Genomic DNA, 24020 nt, shown 5'->3' with positions numbered 1-24020 from the left:
TTCTGTCCAAAGTGTATTTTATTTATTTATTTGTTTTGTAAGACAACATCTACAAACAACTGTTGAATTGATGGACAGCATAAGAAGCGTGGACATTTCAGCCCAAAGCTGACAATTGATGGCTTTGTTTTATTCTTACAGGATTACAAACTTATCAGGGAGCCTTGGCTTTATATAAAACCTCCCTTTTATCTCATTAAGGTATTTAGGCTGTAGCCGCCACTTAGGCCCTTGAAACATTTGTGAATTTTTACGTTCATTGTTTGTCTGATCAGGGGTTTTGGTAAATCAATTAATTTCTACTGGCACAGAAAATGATCCTCACAACCAAAGGAAGAGCTGGGGGGGAGTTTGTGCAAGATTCAACACTCCCCAGCGTGTGCTCTTTACATGCTATGCCTGCACTGCATTCACCGAGTGACTCACCGAGCTGCTTCAGGCTGCAGCCTCCCCTTCCCAGCAGTAATTTTCCCAAAGCACTCTCCAATTATACTCCCTTGGCAGCAGCTGAAGCAGGAATGTCCTATCTTTTCCCTGCCGCTCTGTAATGAGTGGCAGACATGGTCTGTTTACAGAACTGCGCTAATGGTCTCGCTGCAGCGCCCGGCGCGGCTCCCGGCAGGCCCGTGTGATTTTCTCCCTGAGCCCCACACAGCATCAGCCCTCTCCGCAGGCCATGGAGCAGCGGCTCTCCCAGCTTGGCACAGCTTTGGAGGCAATCTGTTCTCATCCTGGAGCGAGGGCAGGAATAGATGCAAAGCCTCTTTGCTTGGCGAGGGAAAGGCTGCCATAAAATCCGTGCACTGGCAGGGTTAGGCAAGTTAGAAGAGAGTTGCAAAGTTGTAGAGCATAATCAAGATTCCCAGCTTTTAAAAGTGCATACTCTTCTCCCTTTAAATGCTGCTGTTAGGAGCAGCTAAATGTATTTTGCCAAAGGTGCATTTTGAAAAAGTTTCAGACTTTTCTATTACTTCTTTCTCACCTTCCTACTACTTATTTTTCATTACTTTTTCCTACTTTATTTTTCATGAAAAAGTCAGTTGAAAAACCAGTGCCCATGCTATTGCTTCAGAAGAAAAATCCCTAAACCCAGAAATGTTAGTTTGCTCATTCTGCCTCACGGGCTACATATATGTTTCTGATTTAATCCCTGGATGATGACACTTGAAGCATTCTGGACCCAACCTCTCAGATTCTGCTAAAAATGTGTTTATTGGAGGGAAAGGGGAATACTGTATTTTAAAAGGAGTTCTCATATTTAGGACCCTTCTGGTCAGCAGTCACTCTCACCAGTTGATGACATGGCTTTACTACACTGACTGCAGTTTTGCAGCAGACAGGACTTGTCAGCTGCCTTCGACATACAGAAAGAACTACAACAAGTTTAAAGAATTCAGGTGCTCCTAGACAAGAATAAAGGGAACCTCTTCTACCCCACACAGAGACCACTAAAAAGCCCCACAACTCTTCCTGAAATCTACGCCTTCAACTGGCCTTTTAAACACGTTCACAGCCATGCTATCATATCAAACAAGCACCTGAATTCTTTCAAGGGTCTACCCAGCTCTTGCAGCTGATCCAAGAGCAGGGTGAAGAGACCAGGCTGGTGCACCCTATGTCACTTTAAGGGGAGTGAAATGAAAGACCCAACACTAAACTGGATTCTCTCCAAAATGCTTATGTCCTCAGCAACCTACCACCCTGGTGACAGCTTTGGGTACCAGCACCAAACTTCCTTTAGTCAGAAAGTCCTTAAAACACAAGATTTAATTATGTCCTTGAGGTTTGGAATTCCTCTTAAGAGTCACCCTCACCTCTTTCTAAAAGGGATGTGTTTAACTGGGTGGTGATTTATCCCTGCTCTGCCTGGATGTTCGGAATCATACTCCTTTATGCCATGTTATTCTCAGCCAACCTTGTTCTCAGGCATTAGATTCTCTGAACTGAGACAGTGAAAGAATGCCTGCAAAACAGACTAAACAACCATTTATTGTTAGGCAGCACTGATGCCATTCATGGTCAGCCCAAGGTTTGAATATTAAATAGCCCATTTTTGCCAGTATGCTCACGCACTCAGATAACTAAAAATGTCTCCTCCTATGGGTGTAACTGAAATACAGCTGATTCTGAGGGAGAGAAATTACAGAGGAACTGTAGAACTGCAGAAGCCAGTGCAAGGGGCTGAGAACTCTAAGCCTCGGGGTGTTCAGCACCACATACAAGCAGGTTCTCATGTGGTCTGAACAAATGCTACATGAGAGGCAAATTGTATCTCCAGGCAGCTTATTTCAGGAAGGAGGTAAGGGCTTTGCAATCCATCCTGTTCAGAACCCTCTACTGGGAAAAAACCATCTACACAGTGTGTGGGGGACAACTTGAAGAACTCACTGCTGATACAAACAGCAACAGGTACAGGAATTGACTGTGTGAGTACTGTAAACACAGGCACATGAATTTGAACCAATTTTTTTTTACTGACAGGACACTTGTTATGTACTTCACTACCCACACCCCAAGCTGGGTGTTCAGCTTCTGGTTTTCAGCACTTGACTGCTTTATTTTCTGATCTGTATTATCTTGACCTTTAGCTGCTCTAATGATCACAGAATATTTATTTTGATAAACTAGCTAGCTGAAGGCCAACAAATAGAAAGAAGGTACCACATTTGCTGTGCTGATACTGGGTTTGCCTTGCAGCTTGCCATACAGATAATTTCTTTCAGCAACAAAGTTGGTGGCCTTGAGAAAAAAAATTCTTAGAAATCACACTCAGGATCAGGTTCCATGCTGCTGACAGCTCCTGTTTGCTCTGACAATGCTCATGAATATCCAGGCAGGTTTCAGCTTTCCTCTTGGTGATTGTAGAAGTGCTGTGGGAAGCTATTCAGAATCTGTGCTTTTGCACAGAAATTGTGACCACTGTGCTTCACTTAAGCACCAGTTTCAACCAAACCCACTGAGGTGTCACTGCAAACAGGTCTCGTTGACCTTCCCCCATCCCAGAGCTGCCTGCTGTGCACAGGGACATCCAACATCCAGTCTGGCCTGGGACCAGGTCCTCTCTGGACAACTGACCCTTACTAGTTCAGTCTGGGAGCAGTCTGAAGTCTACCTGAAAGGAGGTTCTCAGGCACCCTGTCCCAACACTTCAAAACAAGGACCAGCTACATCAGATGACAAATTAACACCTAGAAAGGCAGGAAGAGAGGTCAAAACCAGAGTAATGGTAATTTAAAGCTTAAAAAACCAAAAGTAAAACAAAAAAAAGCTTGATACAGACTTTAATCTACATTTTTATTACAGTGAGATGGACAAAATGAGCAAATTGAGGAAAATGTAATGAACAATGTCTGATAACATTTCAGTGTGTTTTTGAAAACTGCCTTGTCTTGACCTTTAAAATGACCCCTGGGACATGAACCATAATTGCAACAGAGTCAGGATTTCATCAAGACTCCTCTGAGAAACTACCATCTCAGAAGCATATTATTATGAATTCCTAAGAGGACTTGAAAACAGTGCTTGTACAGCAAACAAATACTAAATAGTTTTACTATCACTTTCCTTTCTAGAGCTTTCAAAACATAGTTCAGTTGTTATTATAAAATAATCCATCTGCTTATCTAGAACACGGCTCTGTTTCTCCTACAGCATATTTCCCTTTGCTGAATAATAAAATTAATTCTCAGCTAATGAAATAAATCTAGCAGAACAAATCTGCATATTTTAAACAATATATTTGCATTATAAGTTTGTAAAAGCACTTTTAAAGTCAATTTAAGGCTTATCTTTTATGTATGGCTCAAAGATGACAAAGAGTAGACTGCAAGAACAAGAAGGTCATCATTAAAGTCTAAAGTAATTAAGACTTAGCTTATTTATTACTGGATTTAAGAAGCTGCTTTTTTTCCCCCTAAGAATTGCTGCACTACTTCTAGGAAAAAAAAAGGTTTTCTACTCATTGTTAAGCCCTTGCTGGCACTGAGATGCTTTGCCTGTGGGTTATGGAGACAGTCTCTGGGAAACATTTTCACTGAAGTCAATGGCATTAGATTAGAAATGTCAGCTCACATAAACTGTAAATAAAAAGACAAAAGCTAAGCCTTGCTATTTCCAGCACAAGTTTGAAACTCATGCAATAAGCCTAGGTTTGCCTTGCACTTCTGCCTTTTCCTTGGTTCCTTGAACAAACATAACCAGGTTAGCCCACCTGTGTTATCTACATCACATAAAACCACCTTTGCTAAGACTACACCTGGGCTAGCAATTTTCTATTCTATACAAGACAGATCTAACAGTTTGCACTCAGCACTGTTCAGATCAAAACAAATAGCTAATCATTTGGATTTTTCTTCCAGGAATCAGAGCAAAGACATTGAAGTTCTTTTGAAGAAAGGAGATAATTAAATATTACATGAGGTATTTTAACAAAGTATATTTTCTCACTGGAATACATCCTAAAATAAATATCCCTAGTTTAAACCTCCTGGTGCAGTGAAAGAAAACAGACAGTACTAGAAGTATCTCTGTGTCCAGTGTGACTTCAATTTTCACATCATGATTTAACACTTGTTGTTTATACCTAGAAACTAATATTTGCATTTCTATGCTATCTTCCACCTGAGAATATCAAGGACCTGACAACTTCTTGATGACCTCCTCCTTCCAGAGGCACTCAGATGAGGTAAAGAGCTGCAGAAATAAAGTACAGTGAGATTTCTGCAACTTGCCCAATGTCAAAGAGGAAGGTGATAGCAAGACAAATCTGACATATTCTTTCTCCAGTGTTCAAATCACAGATGTCCACTCTTTCTGTATTGATCCCACTTTGTAACATTCACTACTTTTTTTGTGTGCAGCATGTTCTCAGCAGCCCAAGAAGATGTAAATCTAGTAAACCAAGGTACATAGTACAAAAGAAAATTGAGCTACTATTTATTACTTTGAGATATGACCTCTTACCAACATATTTAAAACAATTTCCAAGTTAGCCTTTATCATCAAATGGAAATTTTATTTATATTTTCAACATGAAATACATTTAAATACAACGTTGGGCTGACATACATGCTTTTCTGCAAGACTGATCAATTCTGTCTTGCATATTCTGATTTTAAATAGATACAAGTCCTATTTTAAACTTTTTCTGTACTCTGCTGTTCATGATCATTTACTCATTATTTATAAAGCACCAATTACAGGCTGTCCATAACTAGGGAGTGATGACACACAAAAGAAGACAACAATTACTTGGCTGTGGATTATGAAGTGCTAAGTTACATATACATTTTTTCAAAATTCAAAAGCCAGCTTCCTTGGAGTCATGAACTGCTTCACAATTTCATCTGTGACCTGCTTCCTTCTCTCTTGATGAGCTGCTACCAAGGGCTGCATTGTTTCAATAAGTACCTTCTTCAGCTCCCCTGTGAGCAATTCCCCACTGGTGTAGGCCTGTCAAGAAAATGTTGGTTGCTGAACATGCTGCCATTCACAAAAAGACTCAGTCATCAGTATTTCTTTAAAAGACAGATTTGGATTACTTAAAAGTAAGTACATGCCTTAGAAGATTATCTGGTATCACTCTGAAAATGCAACTTGCAGAGTTGCTTGTTGCCTGTTAAAACATTAAGACAGCTGGCAAACTTTATATGTGACATTTTAAGTTCTGAATAAACTACATTCACTAGTTTAGTTAGGAAATCCTGTAATTACTTGCAGGAAACTGCAATTTTCCTCTCCAGAATCCCAGTTCAAATAAACAGTCTAAGCCTTTTTTTCTTTTTTTTTCAATTACAGGTACAAATTTTCATATTTTTCTCTCATTGCGTTTGGTAAGAGACTAGATGTGATTAAAATATCCTTTTTATAGCAAAAACACTCAGAATCTATGTTTACACTGTAGTCATATTCAGAGTTGGTAATCCATTCCATTGCTCAATTCTGAAATGCTTTAGCTTAGAGGCACAGGCCAACAATCTATTGGTTCAGCCACATTTAGCAACCATGGCTGGGACAGTTCAGCTATATTTGAAATGACAATAAACATGATTACCTCTCCTCATCATCAAGCCATTTGTAACACCTGTTCAAGGTATAAATGCTGCTTATGTTCACTCAGCAAGAGTAAAATACATTAACAAGAACAAATGGAATTGCAATTTCAATGGTGTGGTTTGAGGTGTGTATGTTATTTTTTGCTTGTTAGTTTGCTATAAAAACACCAACATTACTTTCTCTGGAAGCGTCCTCTGATGCTACACGTGAAGCAGCTGCACTGATGCTGCTACAGTGGGCAAGTTCATGTCTTCTACCCAGGTTCTGAGGCACCACTGCAGCAAGCTGCAAGCTGTGGGCCAGGCTTTGTGCTCTGCAGCAGACTTAGGCTGACACTCTTGCAGCGGTTGGAGATCAATGGAAAAAATCTCATTAAGCCAAATGTGCTTCAGGTTTCCATAAGGAATTTACAACAGCACAGAAAAGAGTAGCTATCCAACCCTGCTCTTGTGTGGGAAGGAGTAGAGGGCTGGAGAAGAATCTGCAGCTCTTGATTTTTTTTGCAGCTGTTCCCAGCAGGAGAAAGTTGATAAACCAATGTGACATGGGTGTTATCTACTGCAGCTCCTGCCTTCCAGAGAAAACACATCACCTAGTACTGGTGATGAAAGGAAGGAAAGTGGCTTGCTACCAGCTCTGGGGACAGAAGTCTGCCAGGTAGGCTTAAAGAAAAAGCCACTTATATGAAGCAGTTTTTGCCTGGGATCAATGAATCAATTCCTCAGAGCTATTAAATTTCTTGTGATGATGAGAAAAAACCAAAACCAAACCAAAACTAGACATGAGCTTTTGTAGTTTTGCAGAATGTTTAGGTACTTTATAATAAGGAACAGACAGAGTGCATTATACAATTAAAACAACACTAATGCCAAGGTGACCTCATTTGAAAGGTAGGGAAGATGCTGTCCTACAGAATGTTGGAGATTCCTGTTAAACCAAAAAAAATCCCTAGTGTTTTCAAGGAGACAGATTGGCCTGTGAGAAAGAACACTGCAAAGAAACAAAAACTGAGATACTAATACTGAAACTTGAAAGGGATGGAGAACATGAGACTAACACCAAAACCACCTTCCTGGAGAAGGTTCACAGGAGGACTGAGCTACAGCTCTGTTGAGGGCTGAGGCACAGCTTTGTCCTCACAGCAGGGAATGAATAACCCTGCCTGCAGTTTGGTTACTCACCTGCTTCAGCTGCTCGAGCCTGTCATCATCTTCCAGGAAGAAAGTCAGGTACATAAAAGACACATCAACGTCACAGTTGCCTCCGTACTTCCTGTGCTCTTCAATGGTGTCCCTGCCTCCCGAGAAAGCGTGCTTGTTAATCTGAAACAACACAATCAGGATTACTTTATTGCAAACAGATGTGTCATGATCCTCCAAATTCTTCACTAAGGATTAGCTGAGGAATGAGTGGGACAAGTTAAAGCAGAGCCTCAGGACTGAAAAAAGGAGGTAATTAGAACCCAGCAGGGAAAAATGGCTATACACATACTCCTCCGACTGCATAATCAGAATAAAAAAATAAGTGAAAATTAAAGATAATCTACCCAAGACTCAGTCAAAAAAGTTTTAAGTCCCTTTTGCTGAAAATGTACTTCATGTAACAAAAATTAAGATATTTACTTTATCAAGAAATTAATTTTGGAAGAGATGAAGGCGGCATGGAAAATACTGCAGAAATTCTAGAGATAACCTTATCTCTGTTTGGGGAAAAGAAAAACAAGAGAAAGCAAAGTTAAACATTACAGAAGTCTGTCTAGAATGCTTAAAATCACACCAATGCCCAATTGTTCAGTCTAAAAATGGAATATTTGCTGACAGCCTCCCTCTTTTTTAAGCACAGTTTCCTATAGGCAGATGAACAGCACTACTGAACAGAGGTAATTGCTAATCCCATTCCCATTAAATTCAGAAGTCACTGGCCTACTTTGAGCATTTATACATATGTAGAACTCTCTGAGGATTCTAATCTTTCTACAAATTTAAACAAAATAAATTGCTAAGTGGAAGAAAAAAAGTATTTCTTAACCATATGCTGAGCTTTCATTTAGCTCTTGTATCTTTTGAGATACCATAATCAACCTGCCAAGAGACACGTTTGCATATGAAGTAGGTTTTTTTTTTAGTTCTGGTATCTAGGAGCTGTTATATATTTACAATTTATGAACATTCCTATTACCTGCATAGACTGTCTAGTGCTTTTCTGAATCTCTCCAAGCACCAAGTTACAGACGAAGTCTTGTGGCAACGAACTACAATCAGAAATCAGGCACTGATGGATATTTTAAGGCAATGAACTGCCATCTGCCACACACATCTATTCTTCTATTGTAGGGCAGCCTGAACAGCTGTCTCAGCATCTGTAAAATGAAGTTTTTACATACTCTTCTGCACTGACCTTCCTCCTTATTAGATTTTGTAAGCCTGCATGAAATTTTTTCAATGCCCTTTATCTCTACAATTTGTGCTCTTCCTAAACAGAGAAGGATTAAATACAACATGCCAGGTGAAAGCATTTTTTGTTCAAACACAGAATGATTCCTTTCCTAATCTCAAATTCATTTTTTTTACATATTCTGGCATCTACTCATTAACTGAGGGTTTCAGTGACCTATCCATAGTGATGCACTGATTTTTTTCCCCCTGAATTTCTCTGAATCCCTCAATGTGTCTATAAACATAAAATCTAAATAACACTTTATAGGAAAACAAACAAGTAACTGAGTTGTAATTTGCTGATAGGTACAATAAGAATAGTTTATTAAAATGCTGCCACTCATCTCATTAGATTACCCAGAATCCTCTTAGCTATTCCCAATACATAGTAATTTTTTATCTTCCATTATCTGTAAGTTCTGAACCTTATAAATTAGCAATGTACCAATAATCTGAAAAATGCTGTAAGCAGTATTTATTTTGTCCAGTGTAGCATTCTCTTTTTAACCTTCATTCATGACCAGAAGTCATCTTTCCTAATATATATTTTATTTATTTGCTGTAACAGTATTTGGTCTTTCACTCGAGCTGTATTTCCATAAAGGTTTGTTTCTGATGGGCTTCAGAAGCTGAAATAAATCTCAGCTTGCCCTCCATTACTCAACAGTTTACATCATGTTCAGATTTTTCTTTATGTCTTTTCTATTCCTAGTAGCTGGAATTGTTTTTTTATTTTTTCAACTAGTTTAAAGACAGTAAAATTAGGACTTCTGAATGTGGATCTCATTGCAGATCACATATTACTTGCCAGGAAAAAAACATGGAAGAATATTACCAGTATTACCATTAACCATGTATTCTCTATTCTGAAATTACAACTTTGTTTTTTTTAAAGCAACTCTGTAACTGTGCAAATAAACTGGAATTATTATAATCCAAATACATGAAGAATTCCAATTCTTCAAAACAGCACTGCTTAATCAGTTTCTACAGAAGAGAATGCAGCGTTATGGGGTGGCTGTCAGAGAGTCTCACCATAAGAGAATTAATCCAAGCCTGCTCAATAGAAACAACATAAACATATTTTCTTCTTGACAGTTATTTATGTCTGTTATATATGTCTGGTTTCATGCCTATAAATTCCTTCCCAAGGACTGATTTTCATTTTCTTTAAATACCACAACATGAGTGAACTTTTGCAAAATTAGACCATCTGCCATGAGATAAGAGCAATCTTCCTCTGAACTTAGGAACATACTCAGAAGGAAATACCCCTTCTGAGTTTAAATTCAGCATAATGGTTATTTGTAAATTGGAGTGAGCAGATTTCTTTGTGAATCGGCAACAATAGATTCTCAAGCAGCAGGAAAGGTCTGACTTGTGTTGTAACTAACACCATATAATGTTTGGTGCTCCCAACAAAGAGTCAAGTCAAGCAGTCAAGACAATGAGCTGTATATGAGGTTTACATCATGGCCTGTCAGATTTCAAACCTATGGCAACATAATAATTATTTTAAGAGCATGAGCCTCCACAGCTCCTATTCTTACACCACTGCTCTGCAGGTATCAGAAAAACAAACACGTTTTGTACACTATCCCAGCTAATATTTGTACTGTCAGACTAGCTGGTAAGGCAAAAGATCATATTTCATAGTCTAGCTAAATTTGCATAACTCAGTCAATTCCTGAAGATGCTTTGCCAAGAAATGTATAGAAAACCTGATTCATACATGTTCAAGGAAAACACTAAAAACTGTCATTGCAACCAGAAGGACCTCTGAAGGGAGTGTCAGACAGCTGAGGGGGATATCAAAGGAGTGTCAGGTAGGAGCTGTGGGCCAACCTCTGCAGCACTTTCTGATGAAGCTGGACACTATTCTACTAATATGATACCTATAGACATGGCTCAGTGGTGGACTTGACAGGGATAGGTTTATGGTTGAACTCTATGACTTTAAGAGTCTTTCCTGACCCAAATGACTCTATGATTCTGTGACTTCTTTTTGTTGTAATGCTTCATTCTATCAGGTTTTGCAGGTCCTTACCTTTGTCTTGATTTGTTTGGGTGTATCAGTGAGGAAGATGGAGGAGTTTGGGTCACTAGCACTCATTTTGGTCTGTGCTCCTTGTAGGGCTGGGAAGAAAACTGAGTGGAGTAAGGCTGGTTTAGGCTGTCCAATTCTTGGTGCTACATCGCGGGTCATTCTAAAATAAGGATCCTGAAACAACCAATAAAAGCACAGAATAAAGTTGAAAAATATGATTTGAAATCAATTCTGCTTGATGCTGACTCATTCATGTCGTAAAAAGTGATGTCAAAAAACCAAAAACTGAAAAAAACAGTTTCCCTTTTCCATAGTGCTGTACACTCTGATTCCCTGAAGTAATAGGCATATTTACAAAATTTTACATTAATACAGATAGTTGCTAAAACTATGCTTAATAGGCCTGGAGATGGATGCAGTCTAAGATGAAAGCTTTCTCCCAAAGCATTTTAACAACCAGCAGAAAATCTGATCTAAATCAGCAAACAAGCTGGCAGCGCTATGCTGATGATGTGACTTAAACCAAAGTGAAATTTTACTTCATAATATTGTGGCTGATTAATATGATTACATCATCTTCCAGTGTCTGTCCCTGTGACTAAAATAGCTAAAGATTCAGACAGTGCAGGATGTGATTCCTAGAAATACTACTTATTTAGTAAACACCCTACTACTCTAATTTGTATCTGATGTTCTTTCAGTTCTCTCTCTAAATCTGAATTCTTAAGCTTCTGCAGCCTTTCTGGCAAACTATTTCAGTGCTTCTTTACTCTTACTGAGAGAGGGTTTTTCCCCATGGTTCAACAGAAATCTCTTATGCTGCACGTTGAGCTCATTCCATCTTGTCCAAGTTACCATGGAGATGGCCAAAAGTTTCTTCCTACCCCCATGTCGGTGTGCTTTTGCATAGATGTTACAGTCTTTGCTTTCCTAGATGTCAGCTCAGTGTGAATGGAGTTGAGATCAAGAGAGATCCAAGACTGGATGAATACATGATTGTTGGGTTAATCCTTCATCTTTTCATCTTTTACGTCTTTCAGTTTCTACCTCAGAAAGATCCTTGCAGGAATGTTTTACAGATGCCTCGAGACATCACCATGAAACCTGAATGGTACGATATAAACCCAAATCCATGAAAACCTAACTAAGCAATATGATTTTCTTACCTGGTCAATAGCACATGGGATAAGACACTGAATATTCTCCTTGCCATTGAATATCTGTGGAAATGATGAACTGAAGGACGGAGCAGCTTGGATAGCAGGAAAGCTGATCTTACCTAAAAAACATGTTTGGAAAAGCTAATCAATCAAGAGGAGCAGTGATAAATAGAGAGAATTTTTTGCAGTACATAAAATGCACAAGTGAATCATCCAAATACTTAGCTGAAGACCAAGCTCTATCTTTATCCATCACTGCTGCCTTATCTGAGGAAACCTTTTCGCCTTTACCTTCTGCAATGTCAACAAACCTTCAACTGACATAGAAATTAATGACAGAAGGCAAGCTGCGACCACACTGAATTCAGCAAAAGTTCATCACTGCATACTCTCTTGATCATTGAACTATCTGTCCTTTCCAGAAACAGAATTGACTAAGCTTTTCATTTTTTTTCACTTTATAACAGAATTGCTACAGTCTTCACATAAGCTTCCCTCTAAGATCTTAAATCACTGCTATAAGCACTCTGTACCCATGGAGCATCTCAGATATACCCAGTTTTGTTTTTTATACAGGCTTAATCCCAACGTGGCCAATCTGGAACTGATCAAAGTCCTATCAGAACAGACAGCAAATAGTGGACTTTTACACACATGTGATGAAGTCATACCATCCTTTATCAGAGCACTATTTAAACAAGTGGAAACCTGTTCCTTGGTTACAGTGAACGCTGAAAGTTGTAACTGGCCTAATTACTGGATGAAGAATGCTCAGAAACATCCAGGATTTATTGTCATTTTTACACAGAATCTTTTATCTTGGCCTTGTGACAGAAACCTGCAATTGCAGTGAAGTAAATAGAAGACTTGAGTTACCCAGCACCTTGATAACCAGGGTATTCAGCACTTATTTTTTTCATTTACTCATTTTTAATCATTTTCCTATGTAAATGCCTATGTGTATTAATGCAACTTCTTCTCACAAGTTTCTTTAGAAATTTGGCAGAGAAATTTCTAGGAGGTAAGACTGCCTATAGCTCCAATCACTGTAACAAAAGAATAAAAAAGAAAATAGAAAAAGTTGTTCTCTGTTTTGGACTCCTTAACATTTTTGTTTTGTATTTTGCTCTTACTAAAGTTAAAAAGGTAGAAGTTATACTAGAAATTTCATTGTAAAGTATGTTTTATTCTGAAGGAACAACAATAACATCAGAATCTGCCTAGAAACATAATCCTCCTGCTTTTTTTGTCTTTTTCATGAGTGGCAGACACTAAACTCTTTAAACTATTACTTAAAATCAATTAATTAAACTCAATTGAAAGTGAAAGCAAGCACTGTTTCTTGTAACTAGTACAATTTCCTACCAATGCAATCACTGTCTGTAAAGCCAAAGATTCCTTTCACTTGGTTAAATGTGACATGCTTCTGAACTTTGACAATGTTTTTGTAGAATCCAGCACTTGTCCTGAAAAAAAAAGTGGAAAAATAAAATGAGAAGAGGAGGAGAGTATATGTACAAACTTTGACTGCAAAAGCTGAGAATGTAAAAAAACCTGCAGGATTAAATCTCAGTTTCAGACTTTTTGTGGTTAATTGAGATGATAATTAGAGAATCATTTACAAACAGGAATTTTATGCCTTTAAAGTTTAATTTATTCTTCCCTTCCCCCAATAATTACTATAAACATTTTTCTTTGAACTTCACTCAATGCTGAATTATTAAAATAATTGATCACAACAAGTTGCTGCAATGCCTTCTGTTAAAGCCAATAAAGTGTAAACACATCTGAGAGATTTTGATACTATCTTAAGCATATCAATCAGGAAGTTTCTTGGTGGTTTAGGTATTTTTACACTTTAGCTGGTTTAATATATTTTTCCTAATTTACACATTGCACACATAAGTATTTGCTCATATGTTATAGAGGAGAATGAAAATAATATATATATATATATAAAATGTTAGAAGAAAAAGTAGTATGTTTCAATTTCAATAATATATTTCAAAATAAATTTGAAGCTTTCAAATTTAGACACACTTATTAAAACACTGCTGGTAGTCAAAGTCAGAGAGAAAATACAGACACTTTTTTCACTACAATGCTCAAAAGAAATTCATACTTACCCTAAATAGTCTAAATCCGAAAATATAAAGGTTTTATTGATGTCAAAACCACATGCAATGATGTCTTTTGCATTTTCTCTAGCATATTCATATGCCTTCTCAATTGTCATGTCCTTCCAAAGGTATTTCTCATCATCAGTTAACTGTATTACCAAGGGAACATCAAATACTTCTTGAAGCCACCTAATAGAAGCAGACATGTTTTATCCTAAATTAAGTTAAAATGAATATGTAAATCATGCAGCTAAAATATTTTTATGTATTTAAATAATATATGGAGAGATCTGCTCTTTGTAGGCATATGCTGTTATATTTATGTGAACAGAGAAAATGTTTTATACAGATGATAATGGCAACTTACCTAGAAGAAAGTCTCACACTTACTATTTCCTGTACACATGACAGAGGTCACCAGTTGCAAAGGAACCAGAACTCAAAGAGGTTTTACCTTTTTGAGCCCAATATTTCCGTGTCCTGCTGCTGCAGGCAGCACCTTACAGAGCAATGTTACTGAGTCTTGTAAGGAACTGGTTTTTAGGAACAGCAGAAATTCTAAGGAGTGCCACATGGCTAAGGGAGTAAGGAAGAGGGCTTTATGGTGATGCAGGGATTGTAATAATTTCAGTGAAAAGGTAAGACTGAATTAAATTCATTAATATTCATGTCACATAATCAGAACTCCTTGCCATGTATCATTTTGGCAGTTTCACAAGCCATGTTCATTCAGTGTTTCTTTTGAAAAAAACGCTTTGATTAATACAGCCAGTAGAAATAGCTTACTTTGTGAACAAAAATGGGATGAGATGACCAACGTGCATTGCCTGAGAGGATGGCCCTCTGCCTGTATAAAGGTAAAAGGGCTTCTTATTTTCATAAGCATCAAGTACTTGGTCCATATCTCTAGAGAAAAAAACAGAGAAAACAAGATACAACTCTTTAGCAAGAAATATCTACAGTAAAAAGCCTTTATTCAAAATCGGAGTGTTTTTAAAGCCAAAAGTATTTATAAATAAATTACAGTATGTTAGGTGTCCTAGAAATAAGAAAGTTCTTGTTTAGCCATTTTTTAACTTAAGAAAAGCATGGTCTCCTTCAGTCTTCACAGGGACAAAAAAAACTCAAAGAAAAATGAAATCAAAAGTAAAAACTTAATATTGAAATTGTGCAACTTTTAAAATTACTTCATTGGATAATAATCTCTAGAGCCTAGCAAAGCAGCCAGGGACCATTTCTCAAATAGGTTCAACCAAGCAGCTTAGCTGACCTCTGGCAGAGGTCATGCCCTCAGTCATGCTCAGGCCCTTCTGTGAAACCTGCTGGTGCCACAGCTCAAAAGCCCCTGTGTGCTAACAATTAAACTGTGAAGGTCACTGGCAGGCTCATGCTTAAGACTATTCCCTGAGCCTTTTCTGTACCTCAACCAGATGCATGGGAGCCCTGCTGAAACCAACAGTGGCACCTGCAGTTCTCTGCCAAGCCACTGCCTCTGGCTGCTGACACAGAGTCAAAATAAGCCTGCACTCTGAACACATTTCTTCAGTTTGGGTTTCCTGAGGACACATCAGAAACCCACGCAATCAAGAGTTTCAAGCGTTGCCAGGGGAAATCTGCAATAGTTGCTAATTTCAAATGGCACAGTTGGTTTGCTTGGCATAAAAGCACATGGGTTTTGCTAGTTACAGTCTTCTCCCAATAACTCTTGCAGGAACTCTGCCCAACAGGACCTTTTGAAGTTTAATAAAAGAAAAACTCACCTGTGGGAAAAAAAGATTCCTCTACGTAGAAAGTGGTGAGGTTTTTGCCCAATAGCTCTTTCTATTCGATTAATCAGATCTGTGTCAATTTTACTGCTGCCAAACCGAACTATAATCATAAAATGTTAAAAAAAAATTAAAATAAGCACAGCATAGATATAACCAGATCTTGGAACACCAAGAACATACCAAATACAGGCTAGATTAAAAAAGACATCTTCAAGTCAAAAAGACAAAGTCAATTTTCCTGATTCTTGCCTGAAGACCCAGCAGTCACCTCCAGTATTATCTCTATGCTAGGAGACTCAGCTCACTCACAACATGCAGTATTTCTCCATCCACAAATTACTTTAATTGCAGTCTCCTTACAGCAGAAGCATTCCAAGCAAAAAACCATGCTAAAGAAACACATTCAGACCACCAACTTGGCCTAAGCCATACAATAAAAATCCCTATGAGGCTCTGAATGTTTCTCTTGATGTCTGATTTTTTTGCTGCCAGACAACATCTTCTTTTGCTTTCACTCAAACAACATCACCAGCCCCAAATACTGTTCTGCAAACTTAATTCTTCTTTAATATGTATATGATTACAGACACTGCTCCCCTCAAGAGGCTTGAAAAGGAAATGCATAACGCTCTTCATGGCAATCAGTAAGACTTACGACTTGGTGGTTTAGGAAAGGCTGTGATAGAGTAAAATAGCAGTATTTTCCCTATTCCCAGTAATTCTGGGATCTTAATAATCAGGCCAATGCTCTATGATTTAAACTTGTTTGAAAAAAATCTATGTAAGAATCTACTGCTTGCTACTGTTCTGCTCTATTTAATATTAGAACTATTCAACATGGTATTAATAAAATGCAAAATGCATCACAAAATGGCAAAAGAATTAAATCTGAATGAATGCTAAAAAGAGATTAAATGAGCATGAAAATGATTCAGCACATCAACAGAAACTGGTAAGAGGCTAATCTGACAGCAACAGAAAACATGAAAATGCCCTGGATTAACTGGGACTAGCTACCCTAGAAATATTCATGTGCTGTCATAGAAAGTGATTAGAAAAGCTCTCTGGGGTATAGAACACTTCACTGGAAATGCATAATTATCTTTATTAAACATGCACAGGCTGCATAACTCCCCTTTCTTTGCCCATGTTCACCTTTTCTCTTAAAAAAATGGATCATTTTTCCCTACCTATTTCCTCCTATTTGAATGTTCAGAACATCTTCGGCTCTCTGCTCACAAATAATCTGCCTTTCTAAAACAGCTTCTGACAAAGACACAGTCACTGCTCCTAAAAAAGCTTAAAAAAAAATTCCTAGTGTGCTTTTCATCTCTGGTGTTCTAGCTTTTACCAAAATATAGCTTTCAACTCACTGTGCAGAAGTCCTGAGAACTGCCATTTTCAAAAGCATATTTGCGTTTGCTGAAAATTCATTGTGCACTTTTCCTCTTTGCCACTGCCCTGTTATAACTACATAGAGAAATGTATACCCTAATATTTGTCATACAGTAACTGGTGACCAGGCCAGTCTCAATGATCTCTGAACAGTCATGACAACAGGGAGAGGCTCCTGGAGGCTGGAAGAATGCAAAGGCCAATCCTACCTTAAAGAAGGGCTAGAAGAAGGAACTGTGGAATTGGACTGGCCTGTCCACCTCACCTCAATCTGTGGGCATGTGCTGAAGCAAATAAACCTGGAAATAATTCCCAATCATTAAATTTTTAGGGATGTTCATATCTAGTACTTAGCTGACAGAACCCTTCTTCCCATAATATCTTCAGGCTGTTTTGTTGTGCTACCATAGACTTAAGTGCATATCTAGGACAACCATTTGAGAAGACGACCTCTTTCAATTCACACACTGCTTTCATTTTATCTGTGTTTGATTAAATGTAAGCACAGTGGCAACGTTCTCAGGTACCACCAGTAACAGATTATAGGTGGCACAAAAATTTCCCTTAGGGTAGGAGCTAGCCAATGTAACAAGTTCTCAGACAATAACTTTAATTGTTATTCTTAAAAAGGGAAGGAAAAGAAGGAAGCTTATCAGTATCAACCAGCAACTGCTTCACATCCTGAAGTGGCTAGGCTAGTATTCTTTGAGAAATTTCCAACATAGCACTTAGAACAAGCAAAATTACTTATTTATCAAATTCACTAATCTGAGAGTAGTGTAAAGAAGTAAAAACCCTTTAGGCTAACCCACACTCTATGGAAGATGAAAGGTCTTATGTACACAGTTACTGGAAAAAAAGGGCATGAACTGATTTATAGTATATAGTTTTTAGGAAGATCCTGAGATTGTGCCACCACGATTGCACACTTCATCCTTTTCTAAAATGCTCAGGACCCCTCCCCCCAAGGAAAAAAAACCCAAATCACTTCTCTGTAACTCTTATGCAAGTAATAAGATTATGAGAGATCTTTTCCACTTACAGATTCTAATATTTTTTTTTCCTTCTCTCACACTGACCTATATTTTTCTTTGCACACTACTCCCTTTCCCACTTTCTCCTGTTACTTCCTGCAGACTCAGCCAATGTGTACATACATTTGACACAATCTCTCAGTAACATCACAAAGAATTAAAATAATGCTGACACAAGCAACTGTCCCAAAAGTAAATATGATTACTGCAACATAAGGGTGTATGCTTTATTGTGAGAAAAAAAACTACTAAGCAGACCTCAGCAACGTACAACTGACATACTAAACATGAATTAAAGATTGACAATAATAACAAAAGGAAAAACAGAGAAATTAATGAATAGTTCTCTCACTTGTTTCTATGCTAGACTCAAACAAGTTATTAAAACAGCAAACTGTAAAATCAATAAGGAAATTACCTAGACCTCTGTTTCTTAAATTACAAAACTTTGCAAGTTTTGTACTAACCCCATCTGAAATATTTTCCATTACACTGCATGCTGTTGAATGAGCTGCAACTCCTTCACTCCAGCCAGCAATTGGCAGCCTCTAAGTGTGCCTTCTGAAGAAGTCATTAGACTTAATAGATTTCTGCATTAGTTTTGGATCATTCCTGCCTTCTCTAATCTATAAGCGATGTGAGGAGCGGGTAGGAAGAATCCTTCTGGCTGGTCAAAATGCTCTTCTGCATTCCAGTCACTGAATACTCACAGCGCCTTCATTAGTGCAATTTCTAATAACAGTCCTTACACCAAAAAACAAACCACATTAAAACTTGGATTTTTTAAAAAGTTCTTTGCTAAGTATTTAAGTCTTTCATAGGAAATCTCCACCTTGGACATTTTCATCTCTTACAGCAAATTCTTTAGACATGGAAATGCTAAGATTAGACATAAATTAAATGTTACCTATGATGTTTTGATCTGGATTTGTTATGATGCCTTGCTGTTTCTGTGGTCATTAGGATCACTTTACATAAATTCCTTAGTAGCAGTGAAGGAAGAGTTATACCTATGAGCTTGTCATAATCCACGCCTTTAGCATTTGATGTCTGCACATTCCAGGGATCCACTAAATCCTCATCCTCTTCTTTAGCTGTACCATTGTTTATTAATGCAAGATCTTTTGGAGGCAAGCCTGCCTGATAATCTTGTCCTGTTGTTGTTTTATATGACAGTTTTAATGATAAGAGCATCCTCACTGCTGCATCAATTTCATCCTGAATAAAGGAAAAAACCCAAACAACTGTTTGCCTTAACATACTTAAAATAGACAATTACATTAATGTCCCAACCTTTCTAAATCCCACATCCATGCTTTGATCTGAATTGCATCATTAATAAACCCTAAACTCTGTTTTACTTAAATGTTTTTGGCATCAATGTCAAATGTAGAAGAAAAGCAATTACTCATTCATTAGAATATAAATCATCATCATTGCTAAGACATTTAAAGCACCTCTGACTTGGTTTTCAATTTCTGCCTAGGAAAAAAATGCTTGCTTGCTTTTCAGAGGTATAACAAGCTTAGCACTTTTACCATAAATTTCTAAAGGTATATAAATAAAATATAAATTATTATCGAATTTACTTTACAACGCTTTTAGTGGCTCACCTTAAAACAATTTATTCATTACAATTCATTGACAGACTTGAAGACAAACTAGAACAAGAAGTTATGGTTATGACTTCTCTAATATAAAGCTACTGTAAAATCTCATGCAAGCAATAAATAGAACAACACTTTATTTGACTCCCAGTTTTCAAGGCTTTCTCCCACAGGCAATGCATTAAGAAAGACCATTTTGAGCTCTCCTTGCCAAAATAGTGATGACACAATAGGGAACCTGAAATAAACGGCAAATTACTAAATTATTTAAGGGAGATTAAGAAGGGACTGTCAGTACAGTTACAGGAAGACATATTTGATAATGTCTACAATAATGCCTGCAGAAAAAGATTTTCATGAACCATCTAAAACCAGGGGAGAACGCAAGTTCCATAAATTTACTTGAGAAATAAATGCCTTGGATCCTGTCACATGGTATGGCAACTGGATGAAGCAGGCTTCTAAGCCTAGGACTCTGCTCTTAATTCAAGAGTAAAAACTTCAGTCTTGCCAGTTACTGCCTTACTCCAGGTATGCCACAGTTCACAGAATGGACATAAACAGTTTTTAACAAGGGTTTTTCTCATCACAATGCAAAACAGATCTTAGAACTGTAGAATTCTTCAGCACTCAAAGACATACCTAAACTAAAAAAGAATGGGCTCAAAACAAGAAATGCAAATACCTTTGGTGCTTTTCCTGCTTTCAGTGCTCTGACTTTCTCTCCTTGTTCAGTCACTCTTTCAAACAGCTGAAGTGGACTCAGAGATTTCAAATCACAGTTCAGGCTGTCAGCCATTTTGCCAGACTGCATAAAGATCTGTTTAGGTACAATTCAACTGAATTTATCCTCTTCCAACTCTTTGGCTTGGAGATTCAAAACAGCAGCAACAAAGAGAACTGTAGGGCAAACAGCAGTATGTTTTACTCTTTAGTGTAAGTCTTTAAGATTAGGTGAATAGAATAAGAAAATAAAAACTCTACTGAGTCCTACCACATTCTATTCATATAAAATTGATAAATGTGGAGACATTACACAGCGAGCTTCAGTTTCACACAAAAATCGACACAGACTGAGAAGAGCACCAGGTAAATTTAGACATCACTGTTCATGTTGCCTGTCTATGTATTTAACACTAGAACACCTTTTCAAAGTCAAATTCCTGGCAAAAGAAAAATAGTTAAATACGTTTTATACAATTCAGAGCATCTCACAACAACTGGTAGAGGCTATCTGATTCCTGATTAGTTAATGTTCCTGCACTGATACTCTGTCAAATTCTGGATGATGAGATTTTCATAACTACAATACAAAATTATGCCTTTGTATTTGTAATAGAGTACTTTAGCCCAAAGAAAGATACACAAGAGAAAAGCTTGGTCATCTTCATTATGGCTTTTCTCCAGAAGTTACAAAACACATTGATGATTGGTGAGAAATGTTGCTTTCAAAAGAATCCTTAGGTCAGCAATAGGCTGTAAATTTGCCTGTGTTTCTCAGAACTATGCAGGAAAAACAACAGGAGATGGTTTAAGATGAGGAGATGGCTGAGACTAAGAACACAGCAGTCTGCCCAAGCACGCTCTGCCATGCAGTGCCCATGTCCACCCAGCGGGAAGCTCTGTGCCCATGTAAAAAACTTTCAAAGGTCTTTCTCTCTGGAGAGACCCCCTGGCAAATTGCTGATCCACTGCAGTGCATGGAGCACAGAACAATTGAGTGTTAGTAAAAATACACTTTCCTTTGGCTCCCTTTTCCCAGAATTAAAACAAACAAAAAATCCAAGCAAAACAAAACCTAATATAATAGCTGCATTAGCTGTTCAGCAGTATTTCAAAGCCTTCCTTCTACAAAATAATCAGTCTAATCATAACCTTGGTTATATGTACATAGTGCTAATTTAAGCTGCTACTGTAAAGAGCTTTTACCTGCCTAGCAAACTTTGAAGGTCAACTTGGTAACCAGGTAGTTACCAAAACATACCTATCATTAAGGTTTTGTTTGCCAGTCAGCTGCAATACTCCCACATTTCAGCTTCAGCTGAATACCCTGAGAAAGCAACTGAGAAGTGGATACATCCACTTGTTAATGTAATTTGTTTACTGTATTAACCCTTGGATTACCATACTTAGATTACATAATAATACTTAAGTTTTTAACCTAATCTGATCCCTGGACTTTTTGCAGTTCAAAAGCGTGATTAAAAAAAAAAGTAATTTGAAGCAGATCAAACAAATTTTTGATACATTCCTGCAATTTAATTACATATTTTTATTTGGATATTGCCTTCCTCTTCTTCATAAGCAGAGAATATTTTAAGTGTTAAATAAAGTATAGAATAAATGCAAATTAGAAAATGTTTATGAAGATTAACACACACCCTTTCTATAGGTACATGTCATTTATATTTACTGGATTCAAATTTCACAAAGTAATAAAGACATAAATAAGAATTTTCTTTGGTGTAGAACAAATTGTGACTTGTTGTTTTAACTTAATTCCTGACAGTACAGTCTTACTGATGGATTGCCTCCATTCAGAAAAGCTGAAATGACACCTGACACTTGGCACATATACTGGAAAGCAGCAAACTAGACTCCTTAAAATGTTTGGAATATCATGGATTTAAGCTGAAAAAATAATCTCAAATGAAGGTGCATCTTCATTAAGAAGTAGCAAAAGTAATCCAGGTGGTGCAACAAGACATGAGGCTATTGTGACTATGAAATGTAAAGCATATGGACTGCTACCTAAAGGTTATCTCTATTTACCTCAGTACTGCCCCTCTTGCTACTGGAATTCAAGCCAGGAATTAAGTAATGTGGAACACAGGTCTTTACCTTTTGAAATTCATTAATGCAATTGTGAACCACTAAAAAGAAATGTCTGGATTTTCTACTATTTATCAGGATTTTTTTTTCTTGCTCTCTTATTGATATTATAAAAATTAAGTCCCAGACAGACTCCATACCATAGGCAAACAGATCTGAAGGAAAAAACAATGCATGGGAATTGGAGAATGAACTATTAGGATATTTAGGACCAGAGTCTAGAATGATCCAGTGTGAACTTGAAAGTCAAGACATGTGTGCTTTTTCTACCTATGAAATGCAGGTAACTTATAATGGGTACTGCTCCTGTGTCCACTTCAAAATATTAAATTGCTATGAGACAAAGCTCAAAAATAATCCTTGGCAAAGGTATCAGAAAACTACTGCATCTTCCTCCCTTTCCAACTGGCTGACCATCACCAATCTATGATAATTTTCACTGTCTGCAGTCTGACTTGCTAAGTTAGAGACCTGAGAATGAAAAAACAGGGTTTCACATTAAGTTAAGAAGACAAACATTGCACAAAAGTACATTATGACTTTCAGAGACAATAGTATTACATCAGACCAGAACAAGCTTTCATGAGGAAATGAAAGAACGTGAGACTAAGTCAAAAAGCACTTACATTCCTGAAAACTGTTTTTCCTCCTGAAAAAAAAAAAAAAAATCAAAACAAAGTACAATTAAAGTAGGTAGAAAATAAGAACTGGGCATCCACACAGATGTCATGTGAAACAGACCTTGAGAGGCACTCCAACAGAGGCTGCTCTTTATAGCAGACCTACCTTCCCAGTCATGGCAAACATCAGTTTATGCACGAAACTACACCAAATGCAGCACGATTCCCCAAGATGACAGATAACGTGACCATTCAAAGACTGAGGAGTGACCAGCAGAACGCCCCACACGAATCTTGGCTATGCTGCAGCTGCATAAGAGCAAAGCTGCCGTGCAAGGAACGGCTGTGCACAAAATTACTGCTCATGCCGATGTTCCCAACCCTGGCGTCCCGCAGCGTTCCCTGCCCCGCCCTGACGAGCAAAGCCACCCGCCAGCCCTGCCCTTCGTGCGGCGGGACGCATTTTACAGTGACCTGGACACCCCGCGCTGCCCTTCCCAGGGAAAAGGGCACTTTGGCCTGACTCTCTGGCGAGGCAGCCCCGCAGGGAATGGAGGAAAAGCCCTCAAGTGCATCGAAGCATCTCAAGGGGAAGGAGAAAACGTGCCCGGCAGAGACCCTCCACACCCGGCGCCTCGCACCGCTCACAGGGGCGGCAGTGACCACCCACCCAGCCCCTCTCCCGCCCGCCGGGGTCTCTCCGCGGGTGCCCGTCCCGGTGCCCACCCCGTGCCCGTCCCGCCGCTCCTCACCCGCCGCTCCTCTGTCACCACCATTGCATCACCCCAGCCGGCACGGCCGGCGCGGCTCCCGGCTGGGAAACACAACCCCCCGGAACCATTGCCTCACACGGTCCTCCCGACTGCTCCAGTCACCAGCCCGAGGAGCGCTCTCCATTCCGCTCGCAGCGGCGGAAGAGGACTTCTGCCCGCTCAGGGAGCCGCGGT

General features: G+C 38.3%; 1 protein-coding gene across 1 annotated transcript; it reads right to left on the bottom strand.

The window, feature by feature from the left end:
• Positions 1–3264: 3264 nt before the first annotated feature.
• WARS1 (tryptophanyl-tRNA synthetase 1) lies at positions 3265–23867 on the bottom strand. The gene is made up of 12 exons (XM_053980018.1): positions 23826–23867; positions 23080–23102; positions 20307–20521; positions 19025–19232; positions 15577–15685; positions 14603–14722; positions 13823–14005; positions 13062–13162; positions 11703–11815; positions 10537–10710; positions 7236–7376; positions 3265–5451 (listed from the first exon to the last, which is right to left on the bottom strand). Exons 3-12 carry the CDS (start codon positions 20433–20435, stop codon positions 5293–5295), a joined length of 1437 nt encoding a protein of 478 aa, XP_053835993.1. The 5' UTR covers positions 20436–20521; positions 23080–23102; positions 23826–23867; the 3' UTR covers positions 3265–5292.
• Between the last annotated feature and the right edge of the window lie 153 nt (positions 23868–24020).

Source organism: Vidua macroura, chromosome 6 (genome assembly GCF_024509145.1).
Source record: "Vidua macroura isolate BioBank_ID:100142 chromosome 6, ASM2450914v1, whole genome shotgun sequence".
Lineage (NCBI taxonomy): Eukaryota > Metazoa > Chordata > Aves > Passeriformes > Viduidae > Vidua > Vidua macroura.
This window is presented reverse-complemented; position numbering and strand designations above follow the sequence as displayed.

What these genes read in the sequence shown, in the direction of transcription:
- WARS1 (XM_053980018.1), bottom strand. Translation starts at nt 20,435, where the DNA reads ATGCAGTCTGGCAAAATGGCTGACAGCCTGAACTGTGATTTGAAATCT. An exon ending in TCCCATGTGCTATTGACCAG is followed by an intron (nt 10,711 to 11,702) that starts GTAAGAAAATCA and finishes TGGTTGTTTCAG; the next exon opens with GATCCTTATTTTAGAATGAC. An exon ending in CCAAACAAATCAAGACAAAG is followed by an intron (nt 7,377 to 10,536) that starts GTAAGGACCTGC and finishes GTGTTGTTTCAG; the next exon opens with ATTAACAAGCACGCTTTCTC.